This window comes from Telopea speciosissima, chromosome 1 (genome assembly GCF_018873765.1).
Source record: "Telopea speciosissima isolate NSW1024214 ecotype Mountain lineage chromosome 1, Tspe_v1, whole genome shotgun sequence".
Taxonomy (NCBI): domain Eukaryota; kingdom Viridiplantae; phylum Streptophyta; class Magnoliopsida; order Proteales; family Proteaceae; genus Telopea; species Telopea speciosissima.
In genome coordinates, this window is record NC_057916.1 from 56552770 (window position 1) to 56578877 (window position 26108).

At 38.8% G+C, this 26108-nt stretch overlaps 1 protein-coding gene across 3 annotated transcripts in view; it reads left to right on the top strand.

Moving 5' to 3' along the window:
* Positions 1 to 26108, top strand: part of LOC122670110 (serine/threonine-protein phosphatase 2A 65 kDa regulatory subunit A beta isoform-like) — a 56648-nt gene that overhangs the window by 363 nt on the left and 30177 nt on the right. The window contains exons 2-4 of one of the 3 annotated variants that reach the window (XM_043867079.1): positions 109 to 525; positions 22414 to 22660; positions 24942 to 25054. In XM_043867079.1, the coding sequence (XP_043723014.1) occupies positions 133 to 525; positions 22414 to 22660; positions 24942 to 25054 (753 nt within the window). In that variant the 5' untranslated portion in view covers positions 109 to 132. Of the gene's footprint in view, positions 1 to 90; positions 526 to 22413; positions 22661 to 24941; positions 25055 to 26108 lie in introns of those variants that run through there. The other 2 variants (XM_043867086.1, XM_043867093.1) reach the window with 2 other exon arrangements.

Sequence of the window (26108 nt, forward strand, 5' to 3'; positions counted from 1 at the left end):
ATTATTGGTTGGGTTCTCTTCGTATTTTCTTTTGAATTGATTTTTTTAGTTTATTATTTGTCTTGACTGTGTATTAAGTTATGATCTGCCTTTTATTGTTGTCTGCAGCTGACAGGACATTTGTAAGATACAATGGCTATGATCGACGAGCCACTGTATCCGATTGCTATTTTGATAGACGAGCTAAAAAATGAAGATATTCAGCTTCGCTTGAACTCTATCCGTAGGCTTTCTACTATAGCTCGTGCTTTGGGTGAGGAAAGAACGAGGAAGGAGTTGATTCCTTTTCTAAGTGAGAACAATGATGATGATGACGAAGTACTCCTTGCGATGGCTGAGGAGCTCGGGGTGTTCATTCCTTATGTTGGCGGATTGGAATACGCTCATGTTTTGTTACCTCCATTGGAAACTCTTTGTACTGTTGAGGAAACCTGTGTGAGAGACAAAGCAGTGGATTCGTTGTGTCGGATTGGAGCTCAGATGAAGGAGAGTGATTTGGTAGATTGGTTTATTCCTTTGCTGAAGGTAATATAGTTGGTCCTGCTTTATGATGTTTTCCTTTTAAGTGCTTGATTGTCGCCTTTATTGTTTGGTGGAATTTGAGTCAGAATAACAAAGAATGGTTCTGTAATAATTTTTTGGGTGGGGTTAGAATTGGGTTTGTATATCTTACACAAGATTGCAAGAATTAATGGGCACTTGAACCTTTTCCGTTATCATGATATGTACTTCGTAATAATTTATCCCAGATTGCATGTACTTGTTATTTTGACGATACTTGAAAAACTCAACAAGTGGTTTAAGTATGTTGAAGTATGTGTATATCAAGCTCCTAGGCTTAGAGAGTATCTCAAGTAGAATATTCCTTATTCTAATTGAGATACCTAACTCCTAGGTGTCTCACTTTATATTTATGATTTGGAGTTAGATAGTCCTAGTCTTAGTTGGTTTCCTAGTATGTTTCTAATTTTACTTCTATGATTCCTAGTAGGATTAGGAATCTTTGGTTTTAATTTGGTTTCACTTATAAATAAAGGTTTATGAGAGGGGACTGACTAGTTCGATCCAACATCTCTATTCAGTCCCCTTCTCTCTCTCCACTCTCTCGGCCTTGGTTCTTGTTAGTAAGGACTGTTTTATGTATCGGTTCTGTTTAGGGTAGTTTGGGTATTTTCTGTTTTCTTAATTCCTAGTGTGTATCTTAAGTCACTATATATATTGAATGAAGGGGGAGCTCTCACATTCAAGTGAAAGTCTCCCAAGGGTACACAAACATATCGGCTCCATCTCGTCTATTCTCTTCTTCCTCTCTTCCTCTCTTTTAGTGTTTACGTGGTATCAGAGTAAGATCTCTAGGGACTGTTACAACCTTCCTAGTATCTTGACTCCTCCCTTTCTAGGTCTCAATCATCATTGATTGTGCTGTTTTGAGAGTTTCTTTAGTTTTTGTTTGAAAGGGGTGCAGCACCCTATGCTGCATTTTGGACTGTTTGGAGACTAGTTCATGGTTGGTTATTGATCTATGAAGTCGAGAATACATTCAGGAGCTTAGAAAGCAAGTTTGATCGAGTTTTTGGATTGATTTTTGGGGGCAGCAGCTGAGATTGACTTTGTCAGGGTTTTGAAAACTTGAGATCGACTTTTCTGGTTTGGACCTGAAATCGACTTTTGTTTGATTGGAGAGTGATTGGAGATTGATTCTCATCACATTAGAAGATGGAAATCAAGCTTGCTTCAAGGTCTTGAGCTTTGGCATCAACCTTCAAGGTGTTGAAATCAACTTTCAGGGTTTTGGGGCTGAGATCGACTTTTTCAGTCTTGTTGGTATTTCTCTGATTTTTTGGTATGTATTACATCTTCATTCCACTTTGTGTTTGTTACAATGTCTGAACCACCAAAGAATGTTGTTAGTGAAGTTGTGTCTTCATCATCCAACCGTATTACTGAGAAGAAGTTACAAGAAATCACCAATTTTCAACAATAGAAGAAGATTGTTAGGTTGGTGTTGATTGGCCGGGACCAACAAGACCATTTGACCAAGACCAAGCCGGCTGATGATGCATCGTGGGATACCATTGATGCACGAATTTTGGGACAATTGTTGGATTCTATGGAAAATCAGATTGTTGATTTAGTGACCCATAATACAGTTAAGGAGTTATGGGAGTATTTGAATGTTCTGTATTCTGGACAGAACAACTTGTCTTGTATCTATGAATTATCTCAGTAGTTTTACAGAGTTGATCGAAAGGGTCGCCCTTTGACGCAGTACTTTGCTGATTTTAAGAGGATGAATGAAGAGCTGAATTCCTTACTTCCTATCATTTCTGCTGTGCAACAGATGCAGAACCAGCGAGAGCAACTCGCAGTCATGGGATTTCTGGGTGGTCTTGAGAAGGAGTTTGATTCTGTTTGTTCCCAGATACTTGGTGGTGATAAGGTAGCCACGCTTTCAAACACTTTTTCACGAGTTCTATGCGTATCTCGTGAGATTTCTCATGATTCCACCACTGTGGATAGTTTGGCCTTGGCCTCTTTCATACCTTACCGTGGTCCTAGTAGTGGGACAAGGATTGGTGGTAGCTGTGGCCATGGGGGTGGTTCTGGCAAAGCCTCTATTTCTGCTAAAGCTTCTACTTCTAGTTCTTTTGGTTCAGATTCTTCAGGCATGGTGAAGACCTGTCACCATTGTGGTCGCACTGGGCATATTCAATGCTTCTGCTGGAAACTTCATGGCAAACCACCACAACAACAATTTTCCTATTCTGCTGCTATTAGTGAGTCTACTGTTTCATCACCTTCTCCTTTTGAGGGTAAGACTATGACGACCAGTTCCAGATCTCTTAGTCTTCCCAGCCTTCTACTGCTACCTTTGGTCAGACTAGTAATGCCACTGCATGTCTTTTGACTGCTGCTCGCCCCTGGATCATTGATTCAGGTGCTTCGGACCACATGACTGGGGTCTCAGATATATTTTCTTCCTTTTGTATATCATCCTCTAATGTTACCTTTGCTGATGGTTCTTTGGCTAAAGTAATTGGTACATGCACTGTTCAGGCCACTCATTCTTTATCCTTTTCCTCTGTTCTCTATTTACCTGAGATCCCTTTTAACCTCCGGTCTGTTACTAAGCTCACTAAAACTCATAACTGTTCTGTAAGTTTTCTCTCTGATTCATGTATCTTTTAGGACCTTACGATGAAGAAGACGATTGCTAGAGGTCATGAGTCGGGGGGGTTGTACATACTTGTAGACACCTTGTCCATAGCATGTTTGAGTTTGGCATCTCCTCACCAAGTACATTGTCGCGTGGGTCATCTATCATTACAGAGTTTACGGATTTTAGATCATGGCTTTCAGTCTCTTTCTAGTCTACATTGTGAGTTTTATTAGTTTGGGAAGTTACATCGTGTAAGCTATCCCTCTAGAGTTAGTCCAAGGTCTAATCAACCTTTTGTTTTAGTTCATTCATATGTATGGGGTCCTTGTCTCGTTGTTTCTAAATTGGGATTTTATTATTTTGTAACTTTTGTTGATGACTACTCCAGAGTTACTTGGCTTTTACTTAATGAAGAATCGTTTTGAGTTGTTTTCTATTTTTTGTGCATTTATGAATGAAGTTAATACTCAATTAAGTACTCCTTTGCGTGTTCTTCGTAGTGATAATGCTAAGGAATATTTTTCTGCTCCTTTTATTGATTTTATGACTCACCATGGCATTATACATCAGTCTTCCTGTGCCAACACCCCACAACAAAATGGTGTGGCAGAAAGGAAAAACAGACATTTGATGGAGGTCAGATGATCTCTTTTATTTGAGATGAGGGTGGCCAAACCTTTTTGGGCTGATTATGTTTTAACAGCCTGTTATCTCATCAATCGCATGCCTTCCTTTGTCTTACATGGTGGGATACCTCATTCTCTATTGTTTCCTTTTGCTCCCTTATTTGCCTTACCACTACGTATCTTTGGCAGTGTTTGTTTCATTCATGATCATTGTCCAGGTCTGTCCAAGTTGGATCCCAAGGCTCGTAAATGTATTTTTGTGGGTTATTCTCGTATTCAAAAGGGTTATCATTGCTATTCCTTTAAGTTACAGAAGTATTTTGTTACAGCTGATGTTTCTTTTTTTGAGTCTACTCCTTATATGGCTTCTCTTGTTGCTGACTTTATATTGGATGATGATCTTCCTCTTTATATTGTTCAATCTTCTACTCCATCTGTTTCTCTACCTCCACTACAACCGCCATCTTCGCCGTCGCCACCTGTTGTTGTGTACCAACGCCATCTTCAACAGGTGTGGCCCCCCCTCTAGCTTCAACCTCATCTTCTTTGCCGGCTGATCCTATCCCAGGTTACCCTTCTTCTTCTCTAGTTGTTCCTTCTAACCTTGATGTTCTTATTGCCTTTTGTAAGGGTGTTCGGAGTTGTACCCAACATCCTTTGTCTAACTTTGTGTCATACTCTGGTTTATCCTCTTCTTTCCATTCTTGCTTGAATACTCTTGAGCAACATCCTGTCCCGAAGTCCGTTGCAGAAGCACTATCTCATCTTGGCTAGAGGGCTGCTATGGTTAAGGAACTGTTAGCTTTGGAGGCTAGTTAGACTTGGGATCTTGTTCCATTACCCTCTAGTAAATCACATAGTTTGAAAACTCGTTTCATTTCGGTGTTTCGGGCTAACTGAAATATCCGAAATATCCAAAATTTCGGATATTTCGGTCAAAATTTTGCATTTTTTTGTTGTCGGCGATTGCTGTTCGTCGATCATTGTTATTCTGTATGTAATAAGAATCAACTACCGCAAATGGAAAGATCGGAACCTGCATAACAAAAATAGTAGGGGGCGTGGTTGTTTCTTCACTCAACCCATTCTACTCGATACCTGGGTGCTCGACTTCTAGTTCTCAGTGGTTTCTCCCGGCTCATTGGGGTTTCCCACTAATGCTGCAAGAAAGAAAGCACTCCCTTTTCCCATAGTAGGGGCCAAGCAACATATAGGTGGGTTTCATTCTTACTTACTTACTAGGGCGGGTTGAAAGTGATTTTGACAGCCGAGAAGCAAGCCCACTCAAACAGGGAGAGGTAGTTCATTTCGGTGGTTTTAGGCCAAGTTAGGGCCTGAAACTTCATGGAAACCATATTTTAGGCTATATAAACACATTTAAATGTTCAAATTGCAAAAATAGCTACTCAAAGCAGTGTTTTGGATTTGCACCATTGATTGGCAATGTACAGTCGAATCCTAATGTATAACTTAGTTAATTACACATACACATTGTTTAAGATTTTAATTACTAGAGGACATAATAAATTAATGATTAATAAGCAATTTAAACAAGTAAATTGACTTGGAAGTTGGAAACATAAAGTGAATGACTCATAAGTCATAACTTAGGTCATAATATTAAGTACAATAAGTAAATAATAAGTTAAGAAGATGATATCAATATGACAATATCCCCAATAGTCCAATACAAGTCAAGTAGTCATCGAGTGACTCAAATGTTTACAAATATTCTAATAATAATTACTCTGACATCCAGGCTCAACCCCACTCATAGTCTGATGGAGCCGACGTGCATTGTTCTCCGATTGTAGGACAAATGAATGCCATGTCATAGTATGGGAGAAGAGACGAGTGTAGTCATCCACAGTGGCTATGGAAATTGCATCATCAATATGCTGAAGGAAACCTATCCTAGGATCTGGGTCACCAAACTGTGAAGAAGTACTACCCACTGATCTACTATGATATGACGCCTCTAGGAGCATGTACGGGTACGGCTGGTAGGTTGGTAGGAAAAGATGTCATCTACAAAAGATTATCCACTACGTCCCTGTGAGTGAGAGTCATACTCAAAACTGGGAATGGATGGAGAAGATATTTAATTGATCACCATACAATGTACATAACCCTTAATTTTTTTTTACATTCTTCTTGTAAGAAAATAAAAAATTTTGAAGCAGAAAAATAAAAAATAATATATATATAGAAAAAAAATTTCGACACTGTGAAGTTGTAGATCGGCCTTCGGTGTCTAACATATATTAATTTCATCACAAACAAACTAGTACTGATCATACTTCTTTCAAAAAAGCATTTTTGGAGAAATTGGTTTTACCTGAAATAAAAAGCTTCACAAATGTGCTAGTGGTGTGTTCTCTGGTGTAGATGCGGCGAAGATTCGAAGGCCGGTGTAAGAATCAGCACGAAGTGAAAGGATGAAGAATAAGAAGAAAAAAACCCAAAAAACCAGAGCTTGTTAAGACTGAGACTAACGAGTTTTGGTATTTATAAAACTACTTTTGAAAAAGGAATCTCGATATCTCGCGAGATTTTGATTTTGTCTCGAGATATCGCGAGATGGTCGAAATTTCGACCAAATTTTTGCATTTTTTTTATTCGAGTTGCTGTTTCGTTTCGGTCAGGTTGAGATACTCGCAATATTTGAGATCTCGACCGAGAATTCGTGAGATTTAGTACTATGGTAAATCATCGATTGGTTGCAGATGAGTCTTTGTGGTGAGTGAATCCTGATGGCTCTTTAGCTCGCTTGAAGGCTCGACCTGTGGCAAAGGGCTATGCCCAAGTGTATAGTGTTGACTATTTGGACACTTTTTCTCCTGTTGCTAAGCTCACTTATGTTCGTATATTACCTTCTCTTGTTGCCATTCATCACTGGCCTCTGTTTCAGTTGGATGTTAAGAATGCATTCTTACATGGTGATATCCAAGAAGAGGTGTATATGGAGCAACCTCCTGGGTTTGTTGCTCAGGGGGAGTATGGGATGGTGTGTAAGCTGAAGAAATCCTTGTATGGATTGAAACAGTCACCCAGAACTTGGTTTGGTCGGTTTACTGAAGTGGTTTTGGAATTTGGACTGACACGTTGTAGTAGTTATCATTCTGTATTTTTCAGGCATTCTGATGCAGGAAGAATATTTCTTATTGTATATGTGGATGATATTGTCATTTCAGGAGATGACTCTTCAGGAATCGAAAAGTTGAAGATACATTTACAACAGAAGTTTCAAACTAAAGATTTGGGAAGATTGAAATACTTTCTGGGTGTGGAAGTTGCTCAGTCTAGGAAAGGGATTTTGCTCTCACAACGAAAGTATGTTCTTGACCTTCTTTCAGAGACAGGATTGCTAGGATCTAAACCTCTAGATACTCCTATGGATAGGAGTGTAAATAAATAGCCGAAATCCGTTTCCGTATTCATGTCCGTGTCCGTATCCGTTTAGCACAATCCGAATCCGTCCGAAAGCTAAACGGATGCGGATACGGATAGGATATAGCTATACAAAAAGCTATATTTACATGTAAACGGATAAAATATCCGATCTGTATCCATGTCCGTATCCGTTTTGCAGTATCCGAATCCATCCGATAGCTAATCGGATGCGGATGCGGATATAGCACTATCCGAGCCGAATCCGATCCGTTTACAGCCCTACCTATGGATCCTAATTCAGAACTTATAGCTGATGGTGGTGATGTTCTTAATGATCCTGAGAAGTATAGGAGGCTTGTTGGGAAATTCAACTACTTGATTGTGACTCGACCTGACATCGCCTTTTCTGTCAATATTGTGAGTTAATTTCTATTTGCTCCTCGTACATCTCTTTGGGATGTTGTCATACGTATCTTGAGGTACCTCAGGAAGGCTCCTGGACGTGGTCTACTCTACTCGGATCATGTCCATGGTAGAGTTGAGGGTTTTTCAGATGGTGACTGCACTGGCTCTTCTGTTGACAGAAGATCAACCACTGGCTGTTGCACATTTATAGGGGGGAATCTATCTTGTGTCATGGAAAAGTAAAAAAGCAGACTGTTGTGGCTCGATCTAGTGCCGAATCAAAGTATCGAGTCATGACACATGTTACATATGAGTGATGTGGGTGAAACAGTTGTTAATTGAGCTTGGATTTATGGATGACTCTCCTGTGTAACTATGGTGTGATAATCAAGTTGCTATTCATATCGCGTCAAATCTTATGTTTCATGAAAGAATGAAACACATTGAAATAGATTGTCACTTTGTTTGAGAGAAGCTGTAACAAGGACTCATTTCTCCTAGCCATGTTCGTATAGGAGAAATACTTGCAGATTTATTTACAAAGTCTTTGGGGAGTGCTAGAGTAGATTATTTTTGTAACAAGCTGGGCATGATTAATATCTCTGCTCCAGCTTGAGGGGGAGTGTTAGTAAGGACTGTTTTATGTATCGGTTCTGTTTAGGGGTAGTTTGGGTATTTTCTGTTTTCTTAATTCCTAGTGTGTATCTAAAGTCACTATATATATTGAATGAAGGGGGAGCTCTCACATTCAAGTGAAAGTCTCCCAAGGTTACACAAAAATATCGGCTCCATCTCTTCTCTCTTCTTCCTCTTGTCCTCTCTTTTAGTATTTACAGTTCTCTTGGGTTTATTTTATTACATGGTATCAGAGCACAACCAATAGCTGGTTGTTGAATCAGATTCTGGTTTGAAGGTCTTCTCAAGCTTCTCTTAAAGGGGTGCAGTACCCTATGCTGCATACTGCTACAGGTTAAACCCTAGATACCAAGATCAATTGGAGATCATTACTACCTTACTTCTGATCCAGACAGTGGATCCTCATTGAAGACTACATATTTAGTGGATTCTGCAAATTATTCTGGTTCTACTATAGCTGTGATACCCTATTAGGGTTTTCTACATCAAGTTTTTTCTTCTCCCATCGATCCCATCTCTGTTAAGGGACCTTGTGGTTTGATTTTTACTTCACCAGCAACCCTTAGTCAATCTACTCTGCTGGTATTTGAGGTTGGTAAAGTCTATATCTTCCTCCTTTGTGGATTTGGGTTATCAAACCCTATTTTTACCACCTGCTCTACTGCTCCCTCTGTTTTTGGGCTGTTTTGAACCCTAATCTGGTTGTATTTAAGAACCAATTGATACAACTGCTGCTGCTGATCCTTGAAGACTCAATCCTTGTTAAGAGTTGGGATCTCAAACCCTAATTTTGTATCTGCTGCTACTTTTGGGTTATTTAAACCCTAATCTGGTTCTATTCAAGAGCCGATTAACACCACTGTTGCTGCTGCTTCTTGTGGATTCGATCCTATTGAAATATTGGTTTTTTAAACCCTAAATTTATTACTACTGCTGCTGCTACTTGTTATCAGTCGCAGTTTTCATTATAGCTGATCCTAAACCACCTACGGACACTATCCAAGTTCAGATTACTACTATTAAACTCTTCGGAGTTTCAAATTATTTCTTACGGGCCCAGGCAGTGCAATCCTACATTTATGCCAAAGGGGAGCTGGAATACAGTATTGATGATCCTCCTGATTGTGATCCAAAGGATCCTGCTACCATCACAGCTTACGATGAGTGGATGCGTGAAAATTCTGTTATGAAGATATGATTATGGAACAGTGTTGAACCGTTTCATACTCTTGCTAAGGATGTCTAGAATATTCTGAGTGAAAGTTTTTCTCAAGAAAGGAATATTTCCCGCATGTTTGATCTCTATGAGAAACTTTTTACTTTCCAATAGGGAGATAAATCCTTGAATGAATATTTTGCCAGTTATAAAGGCATAGTTGAAGAACTCCAGATACATTAGCCCCTAACTACCAATTTGGATCAGTTGAAACAACAAAGAGCTGAGTTCCATGTTGCTAAATTTCTAGTTGGACTACATCCTGACTATCAATCTGTGAAGAGTCAGTTGCTCATAGGGGTGAAGGTTCCTTCTCTCAATTAAGTTTTCTTTCGGACGAGGTACAAGATTTCAACCCATTGACAAATCTTCCCACCAATGTTGTTACTATGGCAAACTGAATCATGATGTCACATGTTGGGCTAAACATGGAAAACCTGTAATGTAAGACTAGAGCCTGAATAGGTCTAATCCCAGGCAAGATCAAAAAGAAAATCTCCAAAGAACAAGAAAGAGAGCAATGGAAACAAAAATCATATGAGAGAACCAAGAGAACAATGGGAAGTAAAAATAGGGGAAACAAGAGAACAATGGGAAGTAAAAATAAGGGAAACAAGAGAACAATGGGAAGTAAAAATAAGGGAAACAAGAGAACAATGGAAACTCAAATGAGGGAACAATTTCCTTGGTTGAACTGTTGAAGTAACAAAAAAGAAAACCACAAATTTGTAACCTGTTGAAGCAGCAATGATCTTGAAGAAATCAATGTGACAATCAGCTTGTAGCACTCTTAAAGTCAATTAGTATTTGGAATCAAGAACCAATGGAAGGGGATGGGGGAAGGAAATGACTTTCTCAGCTGGACATCTCACCCAACCTATCTCAGGTGATGCAGATCCAAGGGCCTACATCCGCAACAAGAAGAAGCAGCCCTAGGAGTAGGGCCTGTTTGGAGCCTTAGTTTATTTTTACATTAGTTTCCATACCTAGTTTATTTTTTGTCTGATTGTAAACTTAAATTGGACCGGTTCAAACCATGGTCCAATTTAAGTGATATAATTCTATTGGTTGCTTAGAGAATTTATTTAAGTTGTTTTTTTTAGTCTCCACACCCTCCACGATTTGTTTAGAGGGAGTGATTTATTTTTGTAATAGGAATCAGCCTAGTGTTCAAATTCCTAGGTTGAATAGGAATTAGGCCATTGGCCAAGTTATAAATAAAATAAATCATGGGAGGCTCCCCCACAATTCAGAATTCAAAAATTAATCTCTTGCTTGCTGCCATAGTAGCTGCTGCCTTGCTCTGTTGAGTGTGGCCTTGTGAGTAATATCAAGGTGAAGGGACTGGTGGATCTCCAGTTGACTCCTTGCATCTTGTAGATCGGGAGGACCTGCTACTTGTCTTCAAGCTACTGCCATTGAAGACCTGCAACTCCAAGTAAGTAATTACTATTGTTAGCCATCCCCCTTCTTCTTCTAATCCTCTAAACCTAGCCCCATCGATCTTCATTGTCACCCACCATTCAAGACCTATTGATCCATTAAACCCCCGACTTTCTACATTCTGTCCAGCCTAATTCCACCATCAAATTTCATCCAGATTTTAACCACAGTAGCCTCACATCATCCCCTCCATTCGACCTTAACTTCAGATCCATCCCATTATTGAAACCCTAATTCCTCTCATCCCTTTTAATTACCCAAAACCCTAAAATCCTAGGCAGGTACTTCCAGCCATCATTAGCTCACCAAACCTTGGCCGAATGACTCTCTCAACCCCTGGAGAACTCGACCTTAACCCCCTGCCCTAAATCCATCTCTAAACCCTAGATCCCCTCACTCTCATCTTTCCAAAAACCCGAAACCCTAACCCTAGTTGCTGCCCAAATACATCTATCCTACTTCTACCCATTCAAAACTCATAAAACCTAGTTTATTAGACTCCCCTATGCCTGCCTAGCTTTACCACATAAGATACACCCTCATTGAACTAACCCTAACCCAAAAATTGACCTAAGACCTCAATTCTGCCCCCATTGATCTGGCAGCTCAACAGGTCCTGGTTGCTTGGCTCCTAGTAGGTCTTCTACCTATCTAGGACTACATTAAGCAGGATTTTTGGAAATGCTAAAGCCAAAATTTCATTAATCAAATTCGTGTACAATGCTGGCCTCCCTTACAAACTTATATGGAAGAACTAAAAATAGACTTAGACATTAAAAAGGAAAGGCCTAACCCTATCCGTAACTAATAAGGTAACCTAAATTGACTTAGATAGTGAAATAATAAAGAAAACAAACTCAAAAAAGGACTCTAACTAAACCAAGTAAGTAAATCCCGTTTTCCTACTTTCTACCCATATTTTAGGCCCATTAAAATGGCCAATTACAAAATAAACCCATGGGATCAAAGTCCCAATATATATATGACCCAACCGAAAACTTATTTCCACTAAAATAAGCCCTAAGTGACTTATCTACATCAATTCTCCCCTGCTTGAAAAAAAATCGTCCTTGAATTTTTTGCAAAATGGAGGAATCAACTTTATGTGATGAACATCTGTCTTCAACCCATAATAGTATTCAGGCAACTCGTGGATGTTAGGAATGTAGTCTTTAAGGCATGGAACGTTCTCTTCAAAGAACTCTGGGGGCATGACAAACTCTATGTGCTCAACTTCGAAATCAGCAGTCATGTCCATGGGAACTTCTATAGTTGTGTCTTCAACCTTCTTTGCTTCAAACTCTTCGATGTACACCTCGATATTCAAAACATCAAGGGACTGACTCTTCCATGACGACAGAAATTGATGGAACTTCAACATTAATCTTCACACTCTTCTCCTTCAAGGGCAGTGTTCGCCCCAATCATCATTAAGTTGTGGTTCACATACTAGAATCTTTGGAATGGATTCAATGGCTATGATCACTGTACCTTTCCTCTTTGCAGGCAGAATTTTGATAGTGACCATCATCTAACTGTGGAGTGATTTTTTTTGCATTAATCTGCTGAGATATTGTATTTATTTGTTGCTGTAATAGAATATTAATGATGCACACCCTAATGGGTAAGCAAGCCAAGATCGAATCTGGAAGAGAATAGGATAAGTTGTAGAGCTGGAGTTCCACTAGTCTACCAGCCGTAGGAGTCCCACCTGGGTTGCTGGGTCTCACAACTCTTGTTTCTCACAAGGGTTCTCATAAGAGAATTTTTGTTTTAAAAATTCTGGGCTGCCTTTGAGAGTAGCCAGTGCTTGCATTGCATAGAGGTGAAAATCTTGAATACAACAAAATAACATTAAAGGGACCGTTAGAATTCCAAAACCCTTTTGGAATTTCCCATACATAGTTAACAAATCCTAAACATAGATATCTGCCCCTAAGACATAGAAAACTAAACCCAAAACATCGAACCCTACCCCCAATACATAGGAAACATAAACCAAGAAAATTAACTAACTCTTGGAATTCTACAAGACACTAAGAAAATTAACTAACTCTTGGAATTCTAAAATATACTAAGAATACCAAAATTCTTCTCCAGCAATTGTTCCAAAATAATGGATCCAAAAAGAACTATATAAAATAAACTCAGCAGGGCCAGGTTGGGACATTAAGGACCTGTCTGCGGCTTGGGATGATGCTGGCCTTTGGATCAGCATTTGGCCCATGTTCTGGAAAAGAACCTTGTGAGCCAATTTCTCCCTGTGTCAATTAATCTGTTGCTTCATTGTCTTCACATCTTTAGATAACCCTTTGAATATATCAACCAGTTGTTGAAGAATGCTTTGGTCTCTTGTACTTGGTGTACCCATAGCTCTGATACCAAATAATGGAAACCATGAACCAGAATAGGTCTGATCTCAGGCAGGATCAAAAAGAAAATCTCCAAAGAACAAGAAAGTGAGCAATGGAAACAAAAATCATATGAGGGAACCTGCATCAATTAATCTGTTGCTTCATTGTCTTCATATCTTCAGAGAATCCTTTGAATATATTAGCGAGTTGTTGAAGAATGATTTGGTCACTTGTACTTGCTGTTCCCATAGCTTTGATACCAAATAATGTAAGACTTGAACCTGAATAGGTCTAATCCTAGGCAGAATCAAAAAGAAAATCTCCAAAGAACAAGAAAGAGAGCAATGGAAACAAAAATCATATGAGGGAACCAAGAGAACAATGGGAAGTAAAAATAAGGGAAACAAGAGAACAATGGGAAGTTAAAAAAAGGGAAACAAGTGAACTATGGAAACTCAAATGAAGGAACAATTTCCTTGGTTGAAGTAACCAAAAAAAAAAAAAAACCCACAAATTTGTAACCTGTTGAAGCAGCAATGATCTTGATGTAATAATCTTCAAGAAATCAATGTGACAATCAGTTGAAAGAAATCCCACAAGCTTGTAGCACTCTTAAACTAAATTAGAATTTGGAATCAAGAACAGATGGAAGGGGATGGGGGAAGGGAATGGCTATCTCAGCCTGGGCATCTCACCCAACCTATCTCAGGATTTTTGGAAATGCTAAAGCCATAATTTCATTAATCAATTTCGTGTACAATGCTGGCCTCCCTTACATATTTATAAAGAAGACTCAAAAATGGACTTAGACACTAAAAAGGAAAGGCCTAACCCTATCCTTAACTAATAAGGTAATCTAAACTGACTTGGAAAGTGAAATAATAAAGAAAACAATCTCAAAATAGGACTCTAACTAAACTAAGGAAGTAAATCCCGTTTTCCTACTTTCTACCCATATTTTAGACCCATTAAAATGGCCAATTAAGAAATAAACCCATGGGATCAAAGTCCCAATACATATATGACCCAACCCAAAGCTTATTTCCACTAAAATAAGCCCTAAGTGACTTGTCTACATCAACTTGAGTGGGCGAATGAACTAGCCAATGCCTCAATGACTGACACTACCACTGAAAAACCTACTGCTGATATGTCTCAGATGTCTAGCACTTCGTCCACTGTGTTTAGTGATGATTACAATCACCTAGTCAAACGCCTTCAACAACTTGAAGTTGCATCTGCCTCCACCTCTACAGCCACCTTAGCCTATAAAGGTAATTCTGTTATTTATCCTTCCTCTACCTCGTGGCTTATTGATTTGGGTGCTTCATGTTATATGACTGGTAAGTCAAGTTTGTTCTCTTCAATAAATCAACCTCAAACCTCTTCCAATGTTATCATTGCTGATGGATCCTCTACTCAGGTCATGGAACTGTTTCTCCAACATCTTCCATGATCTTCTCTTCTGTTCTTCATGTTCCTAAATGACCTTTAAGCCTTTAATTTGTCAGTCAACTTACTAAGGCTACGCTTGGTAATGGTCTTGGTAAAGAACACCCGTTCTTGGTCAGGAACGTTCTTTGGCGTTTCTTATCTACATCAACTTGAGTGGGCAAATGAACTAGCCAATGCCTCAATGACTGACACTACCACTGAAAAACCTACTGGTGATATGTCTCAGATGTCTAGCACTTCATCCACTGTGTTTAGTGATGATTACAATAAGCTAGTTAAACACCTGCAACAACTTGAAGTTGCATCTGCCTCCACCTCTACATCTATTTCATACACTTCCCTTGTATTTTGAAAGGTTCTTACAAACGTACCCCTACCGTTAGATGAGAACAGTTAAGTGATGATGTCATTACCCAAATATTAGCTAAATGTCCATAATACCCTTAATAAAGGTGCTTTTACATACCCCAGCCCCAACTCATTAATTTCTCTCTCCTCTCTCACTCCATCCTCTCGCTGGAGTCCGCTGCTATTGCCGGAGTAGGTGGACAGCGATGTGAGCAGCGGCGGTTGGGTTGTCGCTACTCTACTCAGTTTTATTGTACAATTTTTCTGCAATGCAATCTAAGATTTATTTGCCTGGAAGAAATGTATGTTCTCTGAAATCTGATTCTGAACCGTGAAATGTAAACCCTCATGTCTGGATTTTTTATTATTCGGGCCAGTTTGGAGAGAGAGAGAGAGATTGGGGAAAAAACGGGCGAGGGGTTAAGATCCTAAGTTCGCAACTTCTGCAGGTCAGCTGGAAAGATCACAACTTTTGAGTCTTAGACACACAGGTCATCTTCTAACCCTAGAAGGTCGAATAATTTCGGTTCTTGCTGGTTTTTTTTCGAAAGGTTCTTACTGTTGAAGGCTTGAAGCTACAACAAGCCTGCGATACTGTAGTTGCTTCAATTTGGGGTGGGGGGGTGTTATTTTTTCCTTCGATCTTTCAGACAGATTCCACGGTCTTCACTTCATGTTCCATTTTCAATTCAATTTAATTCATATATGTTTTCTTACCTTTTGGGTGTATTCGAATCTCCTTATTAACGCTGCAAATCTACAAAAGCCAACCAAATTGAATAAACAGTGGAGGAGAAATCAAGGTCAACAACAGGTCATTCCACTTGCATCTCTCTCTCTCTCTCTGATTTCCCATTTCCATGTTAGTTTTGGGAAATTGTTGAGAATAATTAATAATATAATGACATGGAAATACTGAGAATGAGGAATCCCATGTTAAGGCATCCTATGACATGAAATTATATTCGAGTAGTACACTACTCAATTCTCATCTTTGGTTGGGTGAAAATCAAATGTAATTTGTAATGTGTCGAGGTATTAACAGAGAGTATATATTTGCCATTCAACAAACTCAGCTGCAGGGCTATTATTAGGCTATGGGCTGGTGCGCTGATGGAGCCGGGGCTGCTGTCTACAGGGAAGAAGGGAGCAGGGTGGGGGCAGAGTTGCAGGAGGAAGAAGAAGAAGAAGAAGAAAAAGAAAGAAGATGAAGAAGAAAGAAAAGAAGGGTAAATGGGCAAAAATGTCATTTCCATCCAAAACTAACAGAGTTAGTATTCAGGGGTACAGAAGTAATTTTTGAATTTCCAAGGGTGGTAGACATAATTGTTTGAAACCCTAGGGGTGGTAGACGTAAATTTCCCTACTTACAATTATGCCATTTCCTTCTAAACTATACCAAAAAATACTTGTAAAATCATTTTCTCTTACCAACCTTAGCATAAAATTAAAATATCTCATTAACATAACCAAAGTTCTAATTAAAATATTTCAAATTTCAAAGATGCCATTAAAATTGGGTTCTTGTGTGGATTAGTGCCATAACTGACTATGCTATGAACATTTGAATAAAAAGGGCCTTGGTGGATTCAAACCACCATCCCCTTGGAACATGCTCATGTTCCAAGCTCTACCAATTTGAGCGAAAGACCCGTCAAGTAGTATTCAATCAGTATAAGTACTTGTTCTCACATACAGTTCATAAGAACCTGGAAATGTTTTTGCCAGGACCTATTGAATTAACAGGTCAAGGAACCATAACAATATCTGTAACTACAGAATATATGAATTGCAAATTTTAGTACAAATAGGAAAAGAGATGACAGAACAGTTAAGACATAACCATGGAATGGTCCAAAGTACCCTTATTCATTATTTTACTTCAGTCTATAACAAGGAGGGAGAGATGAAGATCATAGTGGCATGGATGATTTGGACCATTGCTTATCTAGTGTTCTGTGGACAACAAAGACATTTGAAGTTGAAGGAAATCTCTCTAATATGGCTATAAGACCATACGATACAGAGCTGAATATTGAGCAACCATGAAACAAAGCCTACAACACACTTTAGTCCATGGTCAGATGAATGAATAGAGCCACAATGGAGAAAAGGAAAACAAAAAAAGCTGAAAATTTTCCATAAGACTAGTGCATAAATGTGCCAAACAAAGCCTATAATACACTTTAGTCCATAGTCGGATGAATGAACCATCACTGCCTTAACAATGAAAGAGTTCTAGGATAATGAAAAAGATCTACATCTAATTATCGACAATATTATCCATATCTTCCAAGCAGGATCTGAAGTATCCACTTTCTAAGGCAGATTCATTGGGCTTATCAATGTATCCTTGTTACAGAAATGGGTTCTTTGCAAGAAAGACTTACTTCTACGAAAGAAGGATCCATAAATTCTATTCAAGCAGTGCAATCAATATTATACCAAGTGCAGTCCGACATTTAACCGTTAAATGGCTACCAATTAGCATCTTAAAACTAATTCAAGCGTCAATCTTGGAATTCAAACACAAGCACAAGCTCTAATAACATAGATGATTTGTGTAGCAAGACATGAATTTGAACAACTGAGATCAATAACGTAAGTATACAAGAGATTGTTCACGGATCTGCAAACGCAAGATACATTTGATTAATTCTTAAGAAATTGCAGAAAAAAACTTGGTGGAGAAAAAAAGTAAAAAACCCTAATAACTGAATAATCAACCTGGGCTCAAGGGTGAGAGAGGAAAATAACAATCACAGTCGATCTGCTCTGCTTCTCGTGTACAACCCTAGAGCTTCCCAAAACCGAGCTTACATAGAGAGAGAGAGAGAGAGAGACTGTTCTTTAGAACGAAAAAATAAGTTTGAGATGTTCTGTAAAATGCGTTCTTTAGACCATTTTCCCATCCGGTTCGTTCTAAAGACCAAAAGAACGAACCGATTGCTAAACATGATTTACCCGTTTTTTTCGTTCTCTGAGAACGAAAGAACACCAAAGAACGTTCTTGAGACTGTTACCAAACATGGCCTAAGTCTCTTAATTGTTTTGTAACCTTTTTATCCTTCTTACTGTGTATTTAGGACTTTCAGACAAAGAAGATTGGTAGAGGGCTTGAGTGCGATGGGCTGTATTATTTGGGTGACATTGGACCTTCTATTGCTGCTACATCTACTACCATACCATCTACCATGCAATGGCATTTATGTCTTGGACACCTGTCTCTACCCAAACTCCAGTTAATGGTTCCTAGTTGCAGGCCTACATCTCGTCTTGAATGTGAAGCTTGTGAACTAGGCAAACATCATCGTGCTACCTTTTCTGCCCTTAATACACCTAGAAATTCTTCATTGTTTTCTTTAGTACATTTTGACATCTGGGGTTCGTGTCGCTTCAGTAGTAGATAGGACTTTCTTATTTTGTTAGTTTTGTGGATGATTATTCCCGTTCTACTTGGGTTTACCTTTTGAAAGATCGGACTTAATTTCTTACTGTATTAAAAATTTTTTAACTAGAAATAAAAACTCAGCTTAGTGTATTAATCCAAATTTTCCGTTTTGATAATGCTCGAGTACACTCAAACTGAGCTTTTTGATTTTTACTTCATTCATGGTATTATTTACCAAACTAGTTGCTCATACACTCCACAACAAAATGGGGTGGCCGAACGTAAAAATAGACACTTATTGGAAGTGGCTTGGTCTATTATGCTCCACATGAATGTCCCCAAACGTTTTTGATGTGATGTTGTCCTTACTGCTTGTTACCTTATTAATCGTATGCCGTCATCTGTCGTTAATAATAAAATTCCTTTTTCTATTCTTCCCCTAATAGTTCTTTGTTTGGATCTCCACTACGTGTTTGTGGTTGCGTGTGTTTTGTCCACATTCTTCATCTTGTTGTTGATAAATTATCTCCTCGGTCTATTAAGTACATTTTTCTTGGTTACTCTCATACCCAGAAATGGTACAAATGTTCTGATCCGGTTTCTAATAAACAATTTATTAGGGCTGACATCACGTTCTTTGAAAATACTCCTTATTTTTCGTTCTTCTTTACTGTCTGCTGTGAACAATGAAGACCTTCTAGGTCTTCTCCTACCAATTCCCATACCCATCCCATCTCCCCAACTGGATCTTGTCTAAATGTCGTTGACGTCGCCATCCTACCATCCCATGCACTACTACAGTACCGGCCCCCACTGTTCTTGTCCCGTTACCCTCTGCTCTGATGCAGATTCTTCACCAAAATAGGCTTGTTTTATTAGGAATAAGTCTAGGGTTGCGTTCTATACATGTTGGGTCTTTGGTCCCATGGGTTTTCAATGCAAGGTTCGAAAACTCGGGTCTCGAAGCCATCTCGGTCCAGCAAAAAACCGAGTTGGGCCGAGATCTCGGGCGAGTTTGTGCCTTTTTTTTTTCTAACTCGGATGCCCATCTCGATGGGTTTTAGACCTCTTTTGGGTCTGAAAATCGGTATACAGCCTATTTTAGGCCATTTAAACACAATGGCATTATTAGATTTTGCAAAAACAAAGTCCAAATAGGAGTTTCAGTTAGTGGGAAAGCAGGACAGACACTTATTCTAGAAATCAGGACAGACACAGGACAAACAGTCTTATTTATGCCTAAATAACTCCTTCAATATAAATCAGATTTAAGCAATCTTGGACTTGTTGGAAAGCTTTCAAAACATAGCTTTCCAACAAGTCCAAGATTGCTAAAATCTGATTTATATTGAAAGAGTTATGTACTGGTCAAACTTAATTCGGTGTGTACGAATGCTGTCAAAATCGCTCTGAATGAAAATAATTTTTTGGACATCAAAACAAATGAATATTTTACCGCACTTTTGGTTTTTAGCAATGTTTTACCATAATAAGATTTATGGAATTTTTAGATTTGAGAAAAACCCCAGCATTAGAAAGTTAAAAATTGCACCTATCGCCGAAAATCCAGTTTTTGTTCTTGAACTGGGGGGTTGACTTTTTTTCCTTTTGGAATTTTATTTTTTAATTATTTTTATTGGATTCAAATGGGGGGGGGGTATTTGCTTATTTATGAATAATATCTTAAGTAAATGAAATACAAATACAAAAGCATTTACTTAAATGATATTAGGCATAACTAAATGTCTGTCTTCTCTGTCTTGGTTCCTGGCATAGATAGGTGTCTGTATACCAAGAATTTCCAGCAAGATCTCCAGATTTGGCATTGATATAAAGGACCTACATGGGCATTTTCCTATGTAAAAAACGAGATCTCGGCGAGATCTCGGAGAGATATTGACGTTTTAAGTTTCGTAGGCCATCTCGACTCGGGAAATTGGAAAACCGAGAATCTCGGTGAGATCTCGCGAGATTTCGGACTATGATTCAATGTAATAGGTCACTTTTATGGACCTAAAGTAGGGGTACATAGGTTGCATATGGGATTAGTTGTTTTAGTTCCATACGTAGTTTTATTTTGGTGTTTTGTTAATTAATTGAACCGGTTGAACCAATGGTTCAATGTAAGTGATTTTAATAGTTTTCTTTAAAGTGTTTAGTGGGGCTGGATTAGGATTCTGTTTTGAGTTTGTTTCAGTTTCCTAGTTAGTTTAACTTACCTAATAGGTTAACGATTGTGTAAGGCCTCTCCTTTTTAGTGTAGGAGTCTATTTTTGAGTCTTTTATATAAGGTTGTAAGGGCTGGGGGCAAGTATTGAACACAAATTTTGATATTGATTAAAATTTTTTGCTGCTCTTCTTGTCCATTGAAGATTTTTGTCTTGTATTTGATCAAGGCTGGTGGGTTTGGTTTTTGATCCGATTGACACCTTAAGGTGGGAAGCCAGGGTGGTTCGTTGGTGGGATCGGTGTTTGATCCAATCTACACTTTGTGGTGTGAAGCCCAGGTAGTTCTTTGAAGCTTTCTTTCATTTCTTTGAAGATCTCCTTCAAGTTAAAGATCAAGATTCAAGATTTATTCAAGATCCTCTAACCAACTGAGCTGCCCTTGCAACAACAGTAAGTTTGAATCATCCCATCAATACCCATTCTTCTCCTAATCGTCCAAACCACCCCAAAACCCTAATTTTCCTACCAATCTCCCAAAATTCTTAGCAAACCATTCAGCTAACAACACCTTCACATAATTGGATCGAGTATTCTCCTGCCCAATTGGAATACTCAAACCAAGCTGTTTTCTCATTACCCCATTCAAACCACAACATCCACCTATTTCTGGAGATCATCCCATTATCCAAATTCTTCGCAGACCAATCCAACCATCAGAAACACACCATACCTGAATCGAATTCCATTCCCTACATTAGGAATAATTGATCCAAACCCTAGCCCCAATTCCCATCCTAAACCCTAGATCCCCTCTTTTCCTCTTTTCCAAAACTCGAAACCCTAAACCTAAGTTGCAGCTCATTCAAATTTACACACTTCCATCCATCGAAACATCTCAGGACCTTCACTGATAGACTCCCCTACCTTGACTTGACATAACCCTAACATCAAACCCTAATCCTAACCAAACCCTAAACTTAATTTCACCAAAAACCCTATTTTAACCTAGCCGAATCACCTGTTCATAACAGATCCTAGTTGTCTGGCTCCTCCTAGTTGGTCCTCTACCAATCTAGGACTACATTATGCTCCTAGTGATGCAGATACATCACCTAAGGAGGCTTATTTTGATGGGAATAAGTCTAGGGTTAGGTTATATACATGTTGGGCCTTTGGTCCCATGGGTTTTCAATGTAATAGGTCACTTTTATGGACCTAAAATAGGGGTACATAGGTTGCATACGGGATTCACTCTATACTTAGTTTATTTTCATGTTTTAGTGTTTAAATTGAATCGGTTCTCGATTAAAATATTCCTTATTCTAATCGAGATACCTAACTCCTAGGTGTCTCACTTTATATTTATGATTAGGTGTTAGATAGTCCTAGTCTTAGTTGGTCTCCTAGTGTGTTTCTAATTTTATTTCTGTGATTCCTAGTAGGATTAGGATTCTTTGGTTGTAATTTGGTTTCACATATAAATAAAGGTTTGTGAGAGGGGACTGACTAGTTTGATCCAACATCTCTATTCAGTCCCCTTCTCTCTTCTCCACTCTCTCGGCCTTGGTTCTCTTGGGTTTATTTTGTTACAAAGTATATTAGAGAAGCTTGGATGTTAAGTCATTTGAAAAATAGTAATCATTTTTATGAGGTTTGTTATTGCTGCTTGAACTGGAACAATGGTTTCTTTCCCCTTTTAAGCTCTGACTTCCTCATGGACAAAAGGCAGAAAAAGAAAAAGGTTTTCCTCCCCTTCCGCATACCTTGATGTTTATGCTTTTGCTTTCTGTTAACATGTTTTAATTTCCTTCCTTCAGAGACTGGCATCTGGTGAGTGGTTTACAGCTCGGGTTTCTTCATGCGGACTGTTTCATATTGCTTACCCAAGTGCCCCTGAGATGTTAAAGACAGAATTACGGCAAATATACAGCCAATTATGTCAAGATGACATGCCAATGGTGAGGAGATCTGCTGCATCAAACCTGGGAAAGTTTGCTGCTACTGTTGAGCCAGCCCATCTGAAGACTGATATCATGTCAATATTTGAGGATTTGACTCAGGATGGTATGCAGAATTTAACTTTTGATAATCTTCTAATTCAAGTTTAATGCCAATAAGTACATTGTATGCTGATATCATTCTTTTTGCATCTTCACTCGTTTATGTCTTTTAATCAAGGTTTTGGTTCCTTCACAAATTACTTTAAACCACATGATATGTTGCAGTGAGTAAACTAGACATTTTGTGGATTATACTTGACGCTTATCAATGCTATTGGGATCTTATTCACCAGCCAGAAAGAATAGAAGAAGGGAAAATAAATAGAAAAGGGTCTATGAGTACAGGAATTGCATAAAGAGGGAAAGAAATAGAGTTTCTTGCCAGATGCTATGTTATTATGTGAACTCTACGAAGGTGGCTTTGGTATGAAATAGAGAAAACAAATATGTTAGTTTACCTCTGCTGCCATGTTTTTGTTGGTGGCAACAAAACCATGTTAATAACAAAAGGGTAAATGACACCCAAGGTACCTAATGTTTTCATAAATTATAAGTTAGATATCCGATGCTTCATATATTGCGTTTGGGATACCTAAATCGGATTATAATTAATCTATTACCCAATTTTTTTCTATTTCCAATTTTACCCTTATAACTAATTTTTTATATTTTTTATTTATAAAAACCTAATGGGACACACACTACCATTCCCTCCTCTTCATCCTCTTCATCTTCTTCTTCCTCCAGCAATCCCACCGGCACCCACCCCTGCTGCAACTCAACCCACCACCATGCCCCACCCTCCCCGTCTCCCCCACCCTTTGCTTCCCTCCCCAACCCCACCCCAACCCCAACCCCCTGTTTTCCTCTGTTCTTTCTCAAAATCCACTCATTCCTCACTCGTTAGTACTTCGTCACTTTGTTAGTGATATGTTAGACTCCCACACACACCATTCAAGGTTCAACAGAGGAGACTCAACACCTTCACCAGCACCTCTATTGATGTGGTTGCGAGTTGTGAGAGAAGAGGGAAGTGAAAGAATGAGCCAATCCTATCACTTTACCGGCCTGCACTCTCCCCCTCTTTGGACTGCTGCCCCGAATGAGTACTTGGTGTAAAGCTTCCACTGTTCATCACCATCGTCATCATGCTCTGCCATCGTTGCGTCTCTCTTCCCTTCTCTTCTTCTCCTTCTCACTCACGGCAAGCACAGTCCAAAGGGGTGGTGCCTTCTCTCCCTCTCCTGAAGCGGGATCAAGAGTTGCTCTGCTCAAATTTCTACGTGCAGAACTGCAAATAAAACTGTGATGTCATTGTGACTAGTGAGGAGGTGAAAGAGCAGATGACCACTTATATACAGAGATTAGAGAGGGGGGACCCTATTGACGGAGGAAGGTAACCATCGAACTTAAATTAATATCAAATAAATTCAAAATTGCTTCTTAGACTTTCGATTTTCAATACCAAATGGGTAAAGTGCCAATGCCATCTGCTTTTTACATTTTCCTTCCCCATTAGCAGGCGGCAACAATAGGGAGTGCGGCAGTTTGGGTCACATCGGGGCTGAAATCGCAACAGGGGGTGGGTGGGGTGGTGGGAAGCAGGGGTTAGGGGCAGGTCTGATTGGGTTGGGTTGCAGCAAGGGGGTGAGGGCCGTTGGGTAGCAGCAGGAAGAAGAAAGAAAAGAGAAAGAAGGAGAGGGGTTTGTGGGTTTGCGATGTGGGTCAGCTAAGTTTTTAAGTTAAGATTATAAAATAATTATTTACAGGGGTAAAATTGAAAATAGAGAAAAAAAATTAGGTAATCGATTAATTATAATCCAGTTTAGGTATTCCAAACGCAATATATTAAACGTCAGGTATCTAACTTATAATTTGTCAAAACATTAGGTACTCTAGGTATCATTTACCCATAACAAAAAGATGTTTACAAGTATGCAAGGTGTGGAGGTGTGTATGTACCATCCTGTAAGGTGATGAGTTATGCATAAGGTTAGATCCAGTGCTGTATCTCTGTGGCTCACCTAACTATTACAATTAGAGCTGGTCCAGCTAGATGTTTGAAATGTATAGGAGGTCAAGTGAAAGATCACTATTTGTCTTTTTCTTTGTCATCATTGTGATAATTAACTTTTTTGGTGTATTGGTGCTTGAGATGGGCACTTGGAGTCTTACTATGTTAAAATTTTGAAATTCTTTTTTGATTTTTATGCATAACGAGAAGCCATTGGAAAGTAAGTGGAATTAATTTGGCATGCCCAGTTATACTATTTAATTTTTTTGAAAATATGTTGCTTGTCTTTTCTAGTAAGCTAAAAGTACATAACAATTCTGATTCATTTCAGATCAAGATTCTGTTAGACTTTTGGCTGTTGAGGGATGTGCAGCACTTGGAAAGTTGTTGGAACCCGAGGACTGTGTTTCTCACATCCTTCCTGTCATTGTTAATTTCTCTCAGGTGCACTTCTTGTGTATGCCTTTTTATTCTTTTTTCTGGCTTGCTGGGGCATAATATTTTGTCATTTCCTTTTTCCTAATTATGAAATATGTCATGGAATAAATGTAGTAATTTTGTTTGTCTCTCCACTACTGAGGAAGTTTCCTTGCAATTTCTTGGAGTAGAACATTTACTGTGTTGGGTGTATTCTGTAAGGATTTATGAGGTTGAGTTCAATAAAGCCTTTCTTCAACGATGAGATTAGAGAAAGATGGCTTCTGTTTCATGCAATGTTTTAAATTTTGAATTTCAGGTGGGATTTTGAACCCCACCCACTGAAACTGAAAATTTTTAGCGAAATGGTCGAAATCCCACCAAAAATGGGTCCATTTCAGTGGCCAAAACCTGGAATTTTGCTTTGATACTTCAAAGATTGCCTATTTAAACATGTTTACACATGTTTGAATCATTAGATTGGAAAAAAAACCAATGTGGTAGTTTGGCTTCGAATCCTATGGCATATGACGGCCATGTCATACTCTGCCTGAATATCTCTCAAAGTCCATCGCAACAGTCCTATATGTGGGAAATATGGCTATACTATGCTTCAAATCCCCCCAAATGTTGAAGTGATGTTCCACAGTTGATCACCAACCCTTGATTCAGTTGCAAAATGTGAGGTGTTTTAGCAGTTCTGGGCTTTCAGGCAAAAGGGGGCGAATGCTCAAAATTTTGTCGATATCTGGACTTCCTTGTGTTTCGCGTAGGATTTCGTTTCATTATTTCAATGAAATTCCATGTCTGACATGGGATGACTTTTCTTTAGAAATTGTATTTGTCCTTACTCATAGTTATTATGCAAATTTCTGTTGGTGGGAGTCAAATTACTTGTATAATTGTTGCTGTTTATTCTTCTAATCTTTAGTTTTCAGTGTGTTATGTTGGCAACGAGTTACTTGGTTACTGGGAATTCTCAGAGGTGATATGATGTTTATGGGAGTGTAGTCTTAAATGGTATTTCTTTGTGGAAGTTATCTTTTTCTTCACGTCATTTTAAGTCTGCTGCTCTGTAAAG